A 14,501-nucleotide genomic window follows, 5' to 3' on the forward strand; every position below is an offset into this window, starting at 1 on the left:
TGTTATGTCATCATAGTCAAAGTATTTGCATCACAATGCACAATTTAACCAAAGTAAATGAATTTGAAGAGATGCAACTTAAGGGTGAAACTCATACATCCTGTCACAAATTTGCAAAGAACTCTGTGTTCCTCAAAGTTTAATGTGCAAGTACAGATAAGTGTAAGGAGTGAATGGTGCATGATGACTAGGTTTCAGGCTATTATCACAACACTTCACAAACAAACAAAACAGATCAACTAGACAGAATCTCAATTTACCTTCAATCATAATGTCTAGTATCTCATCCCTCTGTGATTTGTACTTCAAATGTCTTGTCAGTGTAGTCAATGTTTTAGCTGCCATCACCCTGACTGGGAGGGCTCTCTGTGGATACAAACATTCATGTCTTTAACTGGATTACTAACACAACATGAAAGTAGGCTTAGTATTGTCTTTTTTCTAGGACAATGTGTTGCCAACTCTTCTATACCAATGTGTTGCCAACTCTTCTCTACCAATGTGGTGTGAACACTTACCCCATACTTGAGCTTATCAATTAGCACTGGCAAGACTCTGTTAAAAACAAAATCATTAGAGCACAGCAAGTGAGTTGTCTGCAGATTGGCAAGCATAGCTTCCTGGGTCCTCCAACATGGGCAGCTGAAGACAGTTGTCTCGGCTCTGAGGTAGTTGGTCACAACATCCTGTACAGCGTGTGTCTGAAACAAAATAGAAAATATTGTTTTTTACAAGACAAGAGTCAATTTAGATTGAAATTCATTTGAGGGAAGGGGGATTTTTTTTAGCCTGAACAGGATAAAAGATCTGAAAGATATAAACTAAATGGTTTTTCTAAAACATTAAATCACAAATAGTCAAATATACAAACATTTAGTAGCTAAAAATGAAAAAAAAAAGCACTTAAAGATGAAGAAATAGTGTAAACTGTACATAATTGATAGAAAACTAATAGGCTTAATAAACTAATCACAAAATTTGTTTTAAGAATAAAATATATTCCTAAGCCTTGAAGTACCGGTAATGCAATACATCTCAGTCAATTTTAGTGCAAGTTGGTGTACAGTCTAGTGTGCTCAAGTATTTGGATGTGAATATGGCAAGGTTCTACTAGCTAGTACTAACCCTGTTTTCTGTAAACTGATCAAAGCCAAGAGTAGCCAGAGGAGACATAATCACCTGAAAGTTTGGAATGATCGCTTTCAATATCTGAAATAAATATTAGAAATGCATAACTTAAATTGTAAAGAAACAAGAACACTTGAAACTGCTTTGAAACTATTTAGCTATAAATACATAGTTATTAATTACACACCTCAATATCAGCATCATTCAGCAAAGAATTCAGTTCAGTAAAGAGAATACCAACATTTGTATTTAACAATCTGGCAACCTGAAAACAAAATACATCAAAAAAAGAATTAAAATGTACCTTTTAATTCAATACAAAATTTCAATTCTTTTAAATCAAGTCCATAAATTTCCATCCCTTTAACTGAATATTCTTAAAATTGTAAACCAAAGAAAAGCAATGAATATGGTCTTCTTGCAATCAATAACCAAAACCAATGGAGTGTGACAGGGAAAACCATAATGAAATACAATATTAAAAGTATCTTTAAGTTCCTCTCTACTGTAATTGGTTCAATCCTTTAAGCAAATTAAAAAGTTATGTTTCATTAGCTGTGTTTCATGATTCACCAAAAAAAAAAAAAAAAAACACTCTAATAAATACCAACCTCATGGAAACCAGCTGCAACAGTTCTTCTCACCAAACTGTGAGGATCTCTAGACAACTGGCTGAAACATCCATAAAGCTCTGAGCGAAATAATTTGGCTCCAACAAATAGCACCATGGCCTGGAATTTCATTAAAAAAAAAAAAATCAATGAAAGATAAATGAAAGGCACCAGCTAAGAAACAAATCATTCAATGTCACAGAAACAGGTTTAGAAACTTGTTTTAAAAAATGCAGATTGTCTTATTCCCATTAATAATGTAGGGTTATTTCCAGGCCTACAATCTTTACTTTGCCAGTTAAAGCATGATACTATGAGAACTGGTACCTGCAACCTCAAGTGACAAAACAAACCTTATCACGAAACATTGTTAATTAAAATGTCTATACTACTTATTTTTTCATTGTAGTGAATAGTTTACTTACAGGGAAATTATAAGCTGCATATCTTCTAGTCTCTACACTGATGTCTGTTGTCTGTTCATACATCTCAAAACCTTCTAATAACTGGATGGGGAGACACAAAAACATTTTTATTAACTGAAAAAAAGAATGTCACACATAACTTCAAAAATTATACAAATACAAAATCAAATCAATTTCCACTAATACTATTTGAGTAAAAAAAAAAACCTAACCTGAAATGGTACACACACACACACACAAAAACAAAACAGACAAATAAAACCTGAGTTAACCTTTTGTGTATCTTCCTTGTATTTTTTCTCAGACACACCCACTTTACAGAGTTTCTTGAAATATTCTTGGAAGTAAGCCTTGTCATCAACTGTCATGTAATCTACAGACAACAAACATGACATCAACCAAACAACAAACTATAGGAAGTGTGATCTCTAATTTTGTCACCATTTTAATAGTTTTAAAAATAAAATCTAAGCTGCTTTTTTAAGTCCCCAAAATTGTCCCAGTGAATTATTTTGTCTTCCAATGCTCCTGATAGTCTGTGTACAAATGCACAGACTTTAGTTTTTATATTTCATACAGAAATCAGACTTTCTGCCCATTTTTGATGATGACCCAAAGAATCAAACTTGAGTAAAAACACTGATTTTTAGAAATTAGACATTTCATTAAAGTGATTATTGTTACCCATAAAATGGTGAAATTACACTCTAAATTTAAATAACAGGCTCTAAAGTTTAGCAATTTTATATGGGTTGGGACTTGGAAATAATTTATGAGATAATTTGAATAGAAAAATATATTTTGATAAAAAAACACTTCATAAATAAATATTTTAATATTTTGTATGATAAAAAAATACATTGAAATCAATTTTTCTTACAAGAAAATTAATAAAGGCATATAACAATTAATTAACCTAATGTGGTTACTTCAGACAAGGAAACAGAGTTCCAAAGACTAGTCACAGTGTTACGGGTGCAAAGCTTACCCATTAGACTATGACATAAACGACCAAACAACTTTGATGCTACTGGAAGAGTTGTGTCCACTTTACTGATGGCTTTCTCCAACAGTTCTTTCACCATTGGTATGATTGCATTCACATTGGCTTCTGGGATAGAAAGTCAATGAGATAATGAAATATACTGGATTTTATTTAAACCATTAACCATGACACTAAATGAAAAGAAAAATTTTGTGATTTGAAATCAAAAAGAGGATTTTTTTTTTTCACATAAAACTGTGGATCAGCAGTTCTCAAACTTCTGTGACACCATGACTAATTAACAATGTCATGTTAAGCTGAAAGTTAAAATGCAAAGGCCCTTTATAGTGTTATGTGTACATAAAGAATGCTGCAAAGAAAAGTTGGCAAATGCTGACCACTTATGGCTATGAATCACAAGAGAAAGTTATTAATAATTATCACATTGATTTATGAACAAGCTCAGAAGAACATTTAGTGTAAAAAAACAAAACAACCTTAAGTTTTAGAATAACTGAAAATCTAAGCAAAATTAAAATGTTTACAATGAATTTTTTTTTTAAATCTCATAAACATATCAATATACAAATAATAATTGCTATCAGAATATTGTTTCATCAACTAATTTCTATCTTTAAACATAAGACATGATGGTCATTTCAAAATGGTGCATTCCTTAATCAGGTCACTGCTGAAAAAGGCATATAAAATCAGATTTAATTTTTACTTCATGACCATCAGCAAAATGTCTGTGGACCATAAGATGTCTTCAGAGAGAAGACTTCAGAGTGAAAACCATAACTACATAACCCTAAACCAATATAATACCTCTGTCTAACATTGAAATGATGTTGGCAGTAGTTTCAAGACAAGCACATGTAACATTTGGAGACTCATCTTCTGATAATTCTATCAACTGGGGCAGCAATTTAGCTTTGGTCAATTCCAGTCTGAAAATGTCATAAAACAGCAATCAAAGTCCATTCAGTAGCAAGCAAAATATAAAAATACTTATCCATATTTACAACCATATCTCTCAATACTGTAAGAATTCTTTCCCTGTTCCAATATCAAACAAAATTAGAACCACTATTTAATTAACAATTATGGTAATATTTTGATTGATTCATATTTTGTCTTCGACAATAATTAATTGCGCAAAGTTTCAGCTTCTTAAAAGAATGGGAAGTGGGAGAAACATTGTGTTCAAAATTTGTATCAGACAGACAGACAGAGTGAGTGGATTTAATTAGGCTTTGTAAAAAAAATAAATCAAATGAGCAATAAAACAACAACTTTTAATGACAGAAAGAGAATCTGAAGTCTTATACAGTTGTTGAAATAGAGCTCAGTGTCTTCATTGCCACTGGTAGTGGAAAAATGAACAGTACATTGTCTGTGTTCAATAGTGCTGGCTGATTCAGAATATTTAACCCTCCAGATTTATACAAGTCACAAACAGAGACATGAAAAAGTGTTTGAGATGAACTAAAGTCGTTCTACGCCTGAAGAAGGCCAACAAGAAATGTAAGTGCATTGCTTTCCCAGTTCATTCTCTAAGAAACTGGTATAGAAAGAGCTCTAATAGAAAGCCATTGGTTGTCTCAATAGTGTCTTTCTTAGTTACCAAAGTGAAATACAACATTTCACATAAACAAGTATGACCTGTATCGATAACAGTGAAGATTTGAAGCTAAACTTGAACACTTACCCCAGTCCATGGGCCACAACATCAAGCTTTTGGCACATACAGGCTCGAACATCATATTCCACATCACCACATAGAGACAAGACCACAGGGAGGACATCATTCTTCACACTGGGGGATTGAAGGATTAAAACATTTCTATTTCACAATATTATAACACATGCATACATTCATCATTTTTATATAGCATCCAAAATAGGCAGCCCATCAAGTTAGGGGAGAAAATACCTGCCGTTTAGAAAATTTATTGTCAATTATGTGCCTTTCATTTTGTGATTTTGATTTTATTTGTTATCCTCTCCTCTTTCTCATCTACTTTCTAGCCACTAACACTTCAACTATTAGATCTTACAGCTTGTGAAACGTCATACAGCATTGGATAATCAATCTTATAAGCAGAACAGCAAATTCAATCTTATATGCAGCATAGGATATTCAATCTTATAATTCTTTAAGATAATTCTGATAATCTAACAAGTCAAAAAAACTAGTAAGATGGGTGTGGGGGAGTGGCGCAGTGAAAATAACATGTGCCTTTGGTGTAAGTATATCAAGTAACACCTTTCTTGGAGACCTTGTATTCTATAAGACAGACAATAGAAAGCTCAATTAGTTCTGTGGCCCCAAAGTTACTGAGTGCATCTTGTGACCCAAAAGTTTAAATTTCCCAAAATGAATGCCAGAGCACTGGGGCAACTTAGATCAAATTCTCCAAAAAAAATCATAAACTTAAATTCTTGGCTTCTAGAATCTTATGTTTGGAAATAAATCTTTACATTAAAAAAAAAAAGAGCAAATATTCCAACTTAAACTACGATAATGATTTTCTAATAATAAGAATAGAGCTAATTTGTTTTTTTTTTTTTACCAAATGCACACTATGCATAAATCTAATGCAGCTTCATGTGCATTAAAGAGATAGCTGTGTGTTCTCACTGATGCTACAACTGATTTCAGTTGACAAATGTACAAGCCCATCCTGTCTTTAAGCATCCTCATGAAGTGTTGGCCAGTCTATATATAATGGAAGCCACTAACAAGCATATAATTATCAACTTACACAAAATTTTCGAACTTGGAAGACACTTTGCCCAATATTTTACAACAAGACAGCCTGGCTTGAAGTGTCTGACTCAACTGACCCTTGTTGACCGCTATAGACAAAACCTGAAACAAGAACAATGAATGAAATGATCTGTGTACAATAAAACATCTAGTCACAAGAATATGAATCTCATTTGCAGATTAAAATGTTTTTGGTGACAGGAGCCACTTAAGTAATGAGTCTTAGAAATCATATCGACACTGACAAAAGTACTTGTAAGCTATTCAAACATTTCTTTTCATGATTAAAAAACGTTTTACTAAGACAAAGAGACATTTTTATCTATTTTTTTTCCTTCATTATTATTGATTACTTAGATTGAGTCAATTTAGCAATAGCAATTTATGGGCAAACCTGATCTAAAATATTATGTAAGAAACTTAGAAGATCCACTTCTGTCATTAGATCTTTTCAGAAGCAGCTGAAGTGATGATGATGGCGCATATTGATAAAATTGTTAAGTAAGTTAAAATAACATCTCTTTTGTGACACATGTCAATGACAAGAAGCCAAACATGACAGTGACACCAAAACTGGAATGACAATAAGAGCCAAGCTAAATATGACAGTGACACAGTACTCTGAAATGGAAGTGAAAACTACTTGAAGTAAGAACTGATTTCTTTTGAAAGTTGGCAAGGAGGCTGTGGACACAGAGAAGCCAAGAATTCAAGTGATGTGTGTCTACCTACAGAAAGAAGAGAAATAGCAGTAATGGTTTGATTTACAAGCTGTATGTATGTTGTTGATTGTATATGCTGTTGACTATGTATGCTGTTGACTATGTATGCTGTTGGGTTAGCAGTGTTGACTGATGTATGCTGTTGACTATGTATGCTGTTGACTGTAAGTAGGCTGTTGACCTAAAGGAAATATCCGTTATTCTTTACTTAAAAAACAAACAAACAAAAAACAACAACTAAGCGTTCTTGCAATTGATTCTCAGAAACAGGAGTGGAATATTTCACAGAAACACCAAAGCAAAGATAACTCGCACCTAGTACATTTCTTCCCACTTCTTGTTTCCCGTATCTAGTGCTACTGCTCAACTACATTACGAAGTTAAAAGTTCACAGAGTTTGATGCCACTAGCTGGAGCAATACAAAGTTGTAACTAGTTCAGTTCAGAACCACACTTAATAATGATTGCAATCCACTTTGATCACAGAGACATTGCGACTCCGCACTTTTCTCTATTGATCGCTCAAAGCCTTTCTTTCTACCATTTTTAAAAGCATTGAATCAGAGAGGTATCTAAACAACATGACAAGATAACCAACGTGTATCGTGTGAGTAATCGTGGAGTCTACATTGGAGAACAAACCAAAAAGAATGGTCAACAGCCGAAGTTTCTCTAGCCTACTTTTGAGAACAAATCAAGGGAAAGAACAAACAAGTTGAACGCACTTAAAAAAAACAACAACCCAATACTTTGTGACCACGCCTTTGTAAACTCAAATCAACGATTGTCTGTGGCGAGTGAAACAAAAAGAAAGAGCGTGGAGGATTGGACATAGTTAGCAAGCTGGGAAAGACCAGTGGTCATTGTTTCAAAGGGGACCGGACCTGCTTAAAACATCGACACCTTTAAAGTGGTGAACATGACTAGAAGAGAGAACGTTGTTGAAAGTGCAAGCTTGAATGGATTACCGATATATGTATGTGTCTAGTAGACATGAACCTCAGTTAATTGAAACAAGTTAAAAATATAAACTCAAATTGTTACAAAACAAAATGTGAAACAGGAAACAATATGAACTCGTGTGAAAAACAACAACAACAAATTTTGATGCTACAACATACACGACTATGGGGGGCGTAAGGAGAAGGCTATGCAAGAAGAAAGGGCAGCCAAAGGGAGATAACTTGATCTAGAATTCTGCACCACTTGAACAAAAAAAAAACAAAAAAAAAAGGTTTCCTACATCAAAGTGACCAAGAGATGGCCGCCAGATTGAGGCAACGTTTGTCTTGGAGAAGCCGCCTACAAGTACTTGAAGTGGTGTACAGGCCTGGAGGCTGGATACATCCCTGTCTAAGCGACTAGTGCAGCTACAATGAAACTATCCCGTTCAAAAGTAATGTGAAGTAGAGTTGGTAGCGGCCATGACAGTAGAACGTTTGTTTACAAATAGTCACTAATAAATTTAAAAAAAAAAAAGGAGGGGGGGGGGGCGACACTTTTCCTTTTTTAGGAAATCAACCTCAACAATCTGGCATGAAATGTGGTCAAGTTGACGACAAACGTCTGACGGACATTCTTTTTCTTCTTCTTGAAACTGTCAGGTAGAGTTGAGCCTTCGGCAGACGGACATAAAGAGAGCAGGATGCTGAGTTGGTTCCCATGAACATTGTGAACAGAGGAGTCGAACGGAGGGGGGGGGGGGGGAGGGGGAGTCGTGTACGTTGTCCTGAATCAAAATCAATTCAAAGACAAGTTTAATAGATAAAGAAAGAAATAAAGAAAAAGAGAGAGAGAGAGAGAGAGAAAGAAAGAAAGAAAGAGTCAATGTCAATATTAAAATTCGAGTGATACGCCTCTGCAAGACGTCCAGCAATACGTACGTAATTCTCTCCCTTTAGGATCTGAAACAATGTGTCAAGTGGATGCCATGAAACTATGCACAAAGTTTGGACCACGTTGTACACATTCGTGTGAGAGATGTGCACACACACACACACACAGATGTCCACATATACTATACAAAACAAAATAAATTTTAAAAAATCCGCCCCCCCCCCCCCCCCCCCAAACTTATTACGCACTCAAGACACAAGGTCGACGTGTTTATTTTCTTGCATCAGTTATTGTTCTTGGCTTCCGCCATGTAGGCTTTACAAAATGAAACCCATGTAGACCCACTATTTTATTAACTTGAAACATACAGATCTGTCATTAACTTTGTTCTAAATTCTACACGAATTCGAATCATTTATTCTAAACCATAAATATTAGTTGTCAATAAATATATATATATATATATATATATATATATATATATATATATATATATATATATATATATATATATATACAATACAGGAATATTAATCTGAGAAATAAAAATAGATATTTATAATGAAAAATAAAGGTCGTGTCCAAGACAAAGCAAGTTTGGTAAGCTACGTGTCCAAGACAAAGCAAGTTTGGTAAGCTACATGTCCAAGACAAAGCAAGTTTGGTAATCTACGTGTCCAAGACAAAGAAAGTTTGGTAATCTACGTGTCCAAGACAAAGCAAGTTTGGTAATCTACGTGTCCAAGAAAAAGCAAGTTTGGTAATCTACGTGTCCAAGACAAAGCAAGTTTGGTAAGCTACGTGTCCAAGACAAAGCAAGTTTGGTAAGCTACGTGTTTATTTAACAAGAATGTATTCTACTTACGTCTTTCTTCACCACATCTTTAGGAAGGAGATCAATACAAGTCAGCAGTGTCTCCAGCCAAGCATTGGCCACTTCTGATATATGGACGGAAAAAAACAATAAATGTAAAGTGTTTTTTCACGTGTGCAAAAGCCATGATCAAAAGTGAATGAAATAGATAGTATAATATTCTACTTTAAGTATGTTCATTTGTATGGTGTAAAATGCCTGCAATGGTTGCCCCTTTAGGGAAAGTGACATTAAATATACTTGAATAGACTTCATTGAAGGTTGATACAATTTACAGACAGGAACGCTTCAAGCTTTCACAGCCATATAGAAGACAGCGTGTGAATTTTTTTTTTTAACATACTAAAAGTTACTGTACTGGAGTTGTTAACCCATAGCCTACGAAATCTAGCGTCAGTCTTACTGAAATATACGACCCAAAGTTATTGCTAGAGGTTGTATTCTAAAAGAATCTGTCCAGCGCCGTAGCAAGCAGTGTATTTCCACGATTGGTCTCGATTTCCCATTGCGATCTCCATTCTTTTAGTGTTGATCAAACAATTTTCTGTGTCCATCCTCAGTTGGTGCTGTTCGTTTTTTCGACATAAAACTTACCTTAACAAGAGTACTCCGCACAAATGTTTTACATATACATTGCAAATCTATTTCAATACGACGGAACTGACAGAAAACATTATGATCTACAGACCCTCTCCCAGTCACTATCAAACACAAGCAGGCGCTATCAAACACAGTCCACAGATAATACAAACACATGCACAAACAAATAGCTGACCTTCGTTCTTATTGTCCACTGAGGTCAGGATGGTCTGTAAAAATGTCTTTTTGTAATCCTCCACGCTAACCAGCTGTCGCTCCAAAATCTGGAGGAAGGCGGTGGCCGCGGCCAACTGCATGTCGATGTTGGCCACATGAAGGACTTCCTGTGAAAGGCACAAAGAGTTTTGTCAACGTTGTGCATAGTGTATAAAATAAAATAATTAACGATTTTACTTAGCCAAACCTTTTTTCCCAAACTGATTGGACTCAAGAAATGTTGTCATTAATAAATCAATAAATTCAAACATAATATTAATCATATTGACATTGCCCCAAGACGTGACACAATAATAATATTAATGAATTTGGAAAGATGTAAAGCTTTGATTTGCTTTAGGAGGCGCCGTGGCAGAGTGGTAAAACGCTTGGCTTCCGTAGCGGGGGTCCCTAGTTCAAATCCTGGTGAAGACTTTAATGCGCTTCTGAGTCCACCCACTCTAATGGGTACCTGAAATTAGTTTGGGAAAAGTAAAGGTGGTTGGTCGTTGTGCTGGCCACATGACACCCGCGTTAACCTTAGGAGATGACAGATGACCTTTATTTTGCTTGTTTTTTTGTTTTTTTTTTTAATTTATTTTTTCCCAGTATATTTGAACTGAACTTTGATTTTTGCATTATAAATATATAATGTTTTGCAACGAAGAAAAAAAAATGAACATTTGATTTTCTTTTGAACAACTAATATAGGAGATTATTTAGATCCTAACGTCACAAGAGTAACATGCACTAGGAGAGTGCTGAAAGGTGACAAACTCACACATTAATTAACTCTTAAACATGGACAACTGTCATCCATCCTCGATCAACTTTTGAAACAAATTGATATAGTTATTCTCTCATTTACCAACACTATCTCATTGATACATTTACTCTCATCGCAAAATGTTGTTTTTTTCGCTTTGAAATGCGAACGAAATATACCATCCTGCTTTAGATTACATTGACTACTAATGTCCTGTGTTCTAAATCTAGCTGTTTACTACGTGCCATCCTACAGAAGAAAGTATTATTAAAGTTATTTGATCTCTAACAAGAGTCAGTACTTCTTAAATAGGAAAAACGTATAATATAAAAAGATGTTGGTATTAGAAATATGTAGCATGTTACTGTTATAGAGAGTGTGTGTTTCTATGGTGACATTGGGAAAAGGTTAGCTATGCAGTGTGAATGATGCAAGGTAAGTAGCAGTGTCGTCAACTGTCTTGGTAGGACAGACGACTCCAAAACGCCAGACTGAAAAGACGTAGTAGTGAGTTAGATTTTGTTCATTTTTTTTAAATAGCTAAAGTCTAATATATTTATGCATTTCATCTCAGGTTGAATGTGTTCGTATTGTAATAAAAGTGATAATTGAGTTCACAAAGGAGTGATTTCAAGTTGTAAAACTTCACATCTATTACGCCAACAGCGATTAAGAAAAACGTGTTTCACCAGAAAATTTCTATATGGGTGTTTGAACTTCGCCAAGTCTGTTATCAACAAAACACTAACACACACAAAACATTCCCGCAATTATTATTATTCGCGATTTTCTTTGATCTCTGTTGCTAGGAGCCCACCTCTAGAGAGCTAGCGAGATACGCCGCCGATTACCAGCGGGACCTAGAAAGGGTGGCCGGGCAAGGGTAGATAACCCATGTTATTGTTGACTCGGCAAGTAAACACCATGGTCTGCGTGGCGTATGCTACAGCCCCTGCCAAGTATGACCTTGCCTACATCACTTCAACACTGGCCTCACACTAACTTTCAATCAGAGAATAGATCTACAAGATCTGCTAAGCTGTTCACACGATGGATCTAAGGTGTATGTGTGTGTGTGGGTGGGGGGGGGGGAAATAGCTTGGTTTAATAGTTTAATAGTAGATACGCCAGATAATTATTGGAGTTGTAAATGACCTAGATCTAGTTGTGTTACGGGGATTTCCCCTGAGATATTGTTAGTTCTACCCTGAGCAATGAGCTTGAATCATCCACTCTAGCAGAAGTGAAAGTGTACACCACACCTTACAACTTTAATTAACGTACATAGGAAGACCTTGAAGGTTGACAAAGACTTTTTGAAGGTTACTGAATCCCATAACCAAAGCAATACAAAGAAGTTATGAAGAAGGGCTTCTAAGCTTCAGATCCAGCAACTGGACCTTTAGAGACGTCCACTTGTGTCTACACGTTATACCAAGTCGGAGACAATACAGAAGGAATGCCCTGATTGTACTGTCAGACAATCAATCGTCCGGATAACTACAAAGGACCTCGTCCTGCCTAGAACAGAACGTTAGTGCCCTGGTCTTTGTTTGTAGAGCCTGGTTCACAACACCTCAGAAAGGTCATCCGAGTAGCCAGGACATTTTTACTTACCTTTATCTCTCATCGCCCCCCCCCCTCCTTTTTTTCTAGTAATGAAAGTGTACCGTGTATTTACATTATAATAGTGCCTGATTCATATTACTGTATAGAGTCTGTTGTGTGTTATAAATAGAGTTTGTTGTTATTACAATCAATAATATATTATACTTTTAAAATGGTCAATTGTTATTCATACTAACATATACCTGAGAATAAAAACTTGGGCTGCAGGGAAAAAAAAAATAAAGATAAAATAATTTTTATTGGTCCAATCAAATGGAAATTCCTTCTGACTACAATCGACCATCTTTTGTTGTTAAGTTAAAAGATTAGAATAGATTGATGGTCGGACACACTGGCGGATCCAGAACTTTGGAGTGGGGGGGGGGGGGCGATTTTTTTCCAAACCCTAACCCTAACGCCCAGTAAACCGTAACCCTATGCATAAACGTGCGTACAGCATATATATATATATATATATATAATCGATATATGAGAATAAAATAAGACTGTTTCTCAATCTTCGGCGAAAAAAAAACAGAAAATAAAAGAGTCATGTTGAGGCCTTTTCTCTTGCAAGCTTGGGGGTCTGCGAGAGCGCTGTAAGCTTCCTCAGTGGGTGTCGGGGCTTCCAAAAGCGTTTTCTTGCATTTTTCACGGCAGAAACGCATTCTCCTGACATCTACAGTTTATTATTCATCAGTGAGGTTCGGGCGAAGCCTCGACGCTAAAAGCGTTTTCTGGCATTCTTCACTGCAGTAACGCATTCTCCTGACCTACAGCTCATTATTCATTCTATTATAAAGGACCTTTTGAATAATGTGGAAAAATATTCTAATATGAATTTATAGTCCCTTAATACATTGCAAATAAAACCGATTTGTTCTTTGAAAAGATAAGATACCCCACATATTTAGATTAAGGCTTTGAGTATCGCCGCCGAAAAAAAAATTGGATAAATAATATTCAATAAAATTCAAGCATAAATTGTGAGTTATAGTCCTAAATTTATTTAAAGAAAAATATGAGAGTAAAGGTTGGAAAAAGTCGACTAGGAAAAGATTATCTGGCTTTTGAACTCATCTCAACCGTGAATGTTATATTGAAAAATTTCGTTTGAATTATAACTTTTCCAAAGCAAAGTCTTTCTTAAAATAGTTATGATAAATTCATGTGAAATTACATAAACTCTGTCTGGAAAGGGGAAGGGCGGTAATATAATTTCTGCTAATGATTGCATTTTGCATTAAAGAATATGGGTTGGGCGACTCGATATAAGAATTTACTTTATAGCATATATAAATTATATTAGTGACAGATTTTTTAAATTTCTTACTATAATACAAAAAGAAAAGTATTGGTTTGTCCGATGGGGGGAAGGTGATTGCATGTATCGCACTTCCACCTGTTTATATTATATAGATATTCGACTAATTTTGTTCACATACTATGATTTCTCCATAAAAGTAGGACCGCTCCCCCCACACACACACACAAAGAGTTTAGATGGGAAGGGCAGTAGAGGTATTCGATCCTCCCCTTCCAATCGGCCAACAGGTGAACGACATAATATAAAGACCGGTTAAAATACCAATAACAAGTTTTAATCATATAGATATTTAATTGATTCTGTTAGCAAGTTGTGATTTCTACAAATAAATAGGACCGCCCCCCCCCACTCGAAAGTTTATGGTGGGGGGGGGCGGATTGATGCCATCGCCCCCTCCCGACCCTACCAAAACGGCCAAAATACTAGAAAGGGGGGGGGCGAAATAATCTAAAAATAGGTTGAAATATAAATAATTAGTATATATTATTAACATAAGTAATAAATTCGTATACAAATTGTGTGAATTCTATACTAAAATTCGTCCGCCCCCCCTTCCCCCCCGGGGGGGGGGGCGATCGCCGCTACCGCCCCCCCCCCCTGGATCCGCCAGTGGTCGGACGGAGGGATGGTAGGACAGACAGGTAGACAGAC

General features: G+C 35.5%; 1 protein-coding gene across 11 annotated transcripts in view; it reads right to left on the minus strand.

Moving 5' to 3' along the window:
- Nucleotides 1-14,501, minus strand: part of LOC106056868 (serine/threonine-protein phosphatase 4 regulatory subunit 4-like) — a 115,344-nt gene that overhangs the window by 16,531 nt on the left and 84,312 nt on the right. For 9 of the 11 annotated variants that reach the window (XM_013213778.2, XM_056024017.1, XM_013213773.2 and 6 more), the window contains exons 4-17: nucleotides 10,130-10,277; nucleotides 9,346-9,419; nucleotides 8,528-8,548; nucleotides 5,918-6,024; nucleotides 4,861-4,968; nucleotides 3,978-4,099; nucleotides 3,153-3,275; nucleotides 2,437-2,537; nucleotides 2,165-2,245; nucleotides 1,740-1,859; nucleotides 1,316-1,393; nucleotides 1,126-1,209; nucleotides 519-701; nucleotides 261-366 (exon numbers count right to left, since the gene is read on the minus strand). In XM_013213778.2, the coding sequence (XP_013069232.2) occupies nucleotides 261-366; nucleotides 519-701; nucleotides 1,126-1,209; nucleotides 1,316-1,393; nucleotides 1,740-1,859; nucleotides 2,165-2,245; nucleotides 2,437-2,537; nucleotides 3,153-3,275; nucleotides 3,978-4,099; nucleotides 4,861-4,968; nucleotides 5,918-6,024; nucleotides 8,528-8,548; nucleotides 9,346-9,419; nucleotides 10,130-10,277 (1,456 nt within the window). The remainder of the gene's footprint in view (nucleotides 1-260; nucleotides 367-518; nucleotides 702-1,125; nucleotides 1,210-1,315; nucleotides 1,394-1,739; nucleotides 1,860-2,164; nucleotides 2,246-2,436; nucleotides 2,538-3,152; nucleotides 3,276-3,977; nucleotides 4,100-4,860; nucleotides 4,969-5,917; nucleotides 6,025-8,527; nucleotides 8,549-9,345; nucleotides 9,420-10,129; nucleotides 10,278-14,501) is intronic. The other 2 variants (XM_056024022.1, XM_056024018.1) reach the window with 1 other exon arrangement.

The sequence above is a fragment of the Biomphalaria glabrata genome, chromosome 3, assembly GCF_947242115.1.
Source record: "Biomphalaria glabrata chromosome 3, xgBioGlab47.1, whole genome shotgun sequence".
Lineage (NCBI taxonomy): Eukaryota > Metazoa > Mollusca > Gastropoda > Planorbidae > Biomphalaria > Biomphalaria glabrata.